Source organism: Seriola dumerili, unplaced genomic scaffold, assembly GCF_002260705.1.
Source record: "Seriola dumerili isolate Sdu_G_001 unplaced genomic scaffold, Sdu_1.0 BDQW01000025.1, whole genome shotgun sequence".
Taxonomy (NCBI): domain Eukaryota; kingdom Metazoa; phylum Chordata; class Actinopteri; order Carangiformes; family Carangidae; genus Seriola; species Seriola dumerili.
The window spans coordinates 1361257-1364349 of NW_019174280.1; the positions used below are offsets into that span (position 1 = coordinate 1361257).

The 3093-nt window shown below is 46.7% G+C and overlaps 1 protein-coding gene across 1 annotated transcript; it reads right to left on the reverse strand.

Annotated features, from left to right (window-relative positions):
* Nucleotides 1-496: 496 nt before the first annotated feature.
* On the reverse strand, nucleotides 497-2166 carry LOC111240469 (ankyrin repeat domain-containing protein 9-like). Its single transcript, XM_022770497.1, has one exon. The coding sequence runs from the start codon at nucleotides 1949-1951 to the stop codon at nucleotides 1067-1069; it is 885 nt and encodes a 294-aa protein (XP_022626218.1). The 5' UTR covers nucleotides 1952-2166; the 3' UTR covers nucleotides 497-1066.
* Between the last annotated feature and the right edge of the window lie 927 nt (nucleotides 2167-3093).

Genomic DNA, 3093 nt, shown 5'->3' on the forward strand with positions numbered 1-3093 from the left:
ATACAATCGAAATCTCAATATGGCCAGGTTCAACATCCAAATAGCAGGAGATGCAACTGTTTTGATAAAGGTAAAATGTGTCACAACATTGGTGTGCATTGTTAGCACCATAAGTGTTGTGGTGCTACAGAGACGCCCGGCTTATACGTCATATTATCCAGACCTTAAGGAACATTTTTGTTTAGTACAACACCAATTTTTCATTTTTAGATTTTTTTTCTGTGAAAATGAAAATGCAAAAACGACCATTCCAATTTAAATCACAATATCTGCCAAAATCATTGCAATATGATTTTTTTTGCATATTGTCCAGCCCTACTGGCTGCGTATAAATTGTATATATTTATTTTTGAACACAGGTGTCTCTTGAAAAAAGTGATCCAGATCTCAATGAGATGATCTGTTTAAATAAAGGATTTAATAATAATTCATGGAGTCAAGAAAGACAAAGTGAGATTGTCACTTGGATTCCTATTTATTTAAAAATAATCAGTCATCCAAAGAGTTTTTAAGTTACCTGAAGAATACTTTCTTTAACATGACTCTTAAATACAACCCAGGTAAATTAAATAACAAAACAACAACAACAGTAACACACTTGACTTAGACTGCCTTCAGTCTGATATGATACAGTGGCTTCAACAGCAGTAGTATTAGTAGGTAACAATTTAGAATGAGGTTAGACAAATTGTTAATGCCTGAATTAGAATTAGTATAGAAAGTTATGGAGTATGGCTGTTGATTCCCTCCTCTGCTCTGCCCACTGCTTGCTTGTCCTGAAAACTGCCTCTGCAGTTTGGTCAGCCTCCAGCTCCAGCTGATCACATCAGCCTGACAGTAAGATTAAAGTCTCATCAGTAGATACGAGCCATTCATTTGTTCCCTGACTGTTAGTGTTTATCTGTGCAACCCTATCACCAAGTGTTACCGCTTTACAGCCAGACAGGCTCTTCACACACACACACACACACACACACACACACACACACACACACACACACACACACACACACACACACACACACACACCATGCTAAAACAGAACATGCATCATGTCACACCGATGCTACACCACTCTCTGCCTGTCCCGCTGGCTCAGAAGCAGACATGGCGGTTTGAGGGAGGAGGGGATGGGCAACTCGTGCAGGCTGTCCGGGAAGGTCGCTGGGCTCAGCTGCTTCAGGATAGTCTGCATAGCGGTGAGGACCAGCGGCGCCGGGCTCCGTCCCGCCAGGTACTTGTACGTCTCCTCGCCCAGCACCTTGGCCCAGCGCTCCGGCTCTCTGTCCAGAGCGCCTTTCATTTTAAAGTGAACCTTTGGCATGAACATGAGCAGGTTGTCCAGGCACTGCCTCCTCTCCCCGCCGCTCACCTCCGCAGAGTCCCTGAGTTTCTCCAGAATGACATCCAGCGGGGTCAAGCCGCTGTGGTCCTGGGCGTGCGGGGACGCTCCGTTCCCCAGTAGCATGATGACCGCCTCGGGCCGCAGGAGCTCACAGGCCAGATGTAAAGGGGTTCTGCCGTCCTCGTTGTGAAAACACTCGGCTCGGTCCGTGTAGGAGGGTGTGCTGGATATCCGATGAGTCTCTTGTAAGATGAGGCTGAGGATGCAACGCCTGTCGTAGCGGACAGCCATAGCCAGGTGTGGGGCGGAGGACGGGCAGCAGCAGAAACGCTCCCCGGGCTTCGCTAGCGCTTCGTCAGTGTACCGGCTGAGCAAGTACTGGGCGTATGCCTGGTGATCGTGAACTATAGCGTAGAGCAACGCCTCTGACGGGCTGTAAATCCTCTGACTGGCGTCCTCCTCCTGGTAAAACGTCTCCATCGTCCGCATGTCCTCCAGCATCCAGACCGGCTTCAGGTCCCTCACAGCGCGGTAGAAGAGCAGCGAGAAGGACTTCCGATGCTTCTCGATGCTCCGAGCCGCCGAGGTGACGGTTAGAGACGCCATGGCGACCCGAGTAACTTCTGTCCTCAGCGGGTTACACTGCGTCCTTCAGTGCTTCGGAGCCATTAGCTCAAGAGTTGTGGAGTCATTTCAGTCAGGACTGAAACATGATGTTTCCTAACAAACCAGCGGTCAGAGACAAGACCACAGCTCTGTGTTCACAGTGGTTTACAGAGCGACACACACATTCCTGAACGCTCTTGACAGCTGCGGGACTCCTCTCTGCAGTACTCAGCCAGCGAGCATGCGCACAACACGATAACGTCTAGAGTCTTGGAAACTTTATTGACAACCAGTGTTTCAATCAGGCTACAGTATTATCCCGATGAGTAATCAGAATTAGAACCGGAAACCTGCTCACAGTAACGCTTTCAGAGCAGTAGAGCATGTTCAGTAGCGTTCAGTTGGATACAGACTGTTTCACACATTAAGATATTTATGTTTGAGCTGCATGTACCTGAATGCACAAAAGCAGACGAGAATGAGGATGGTTGCAACACTTTTTGCATTTCTGTTACCCAGACTGGACAAAAACAACCAAACTTTTATATATTAATCTTACATCTGTATGATAATGACCCATATTTTTTGAATGTAAGAATTCAGATGTTGCAACTGACCGGTTGCAACATTTATTTTATTGCTTATGATGAACAGACCAGGCAAATATTTTATAAGACCACGAGAGACTGACAAAATCACTTGTTTATAACTTGTTTCAGCCGTATGACTGGCACAAACCTGCTCCTTAGGGTAAGGCGCCCTCTTGTGGCAGAATAATGACTGCCTGGACTTTCTCCTAAATGTAAGACCCTAAAAATCCATCCATCCATTGGCCTTCACCTGCCTATCCTTGGAGTGGGGGGGGGGGATCTTATCCCAGCTGACATTAGGCAAGTAGGGCACCCTGTAGTGGCCACATATGCACACATACGTTATTATTTCAGTAACAGCAAGAACATGCATTTTTTTATTCAACACTTCTGAGTTATGCTGACACAGAACAAATTAACAAAATTAATTCATTAAACTGTCAAAGAAAGTCACACCTACACCCTGGGACAGATTATGAGGGAATGGCCCCCTGAGCAGACAGATAAAAGGCCCCACCCCCTCACTACTTCTCCTCCCCCCTCTGTCAGCAG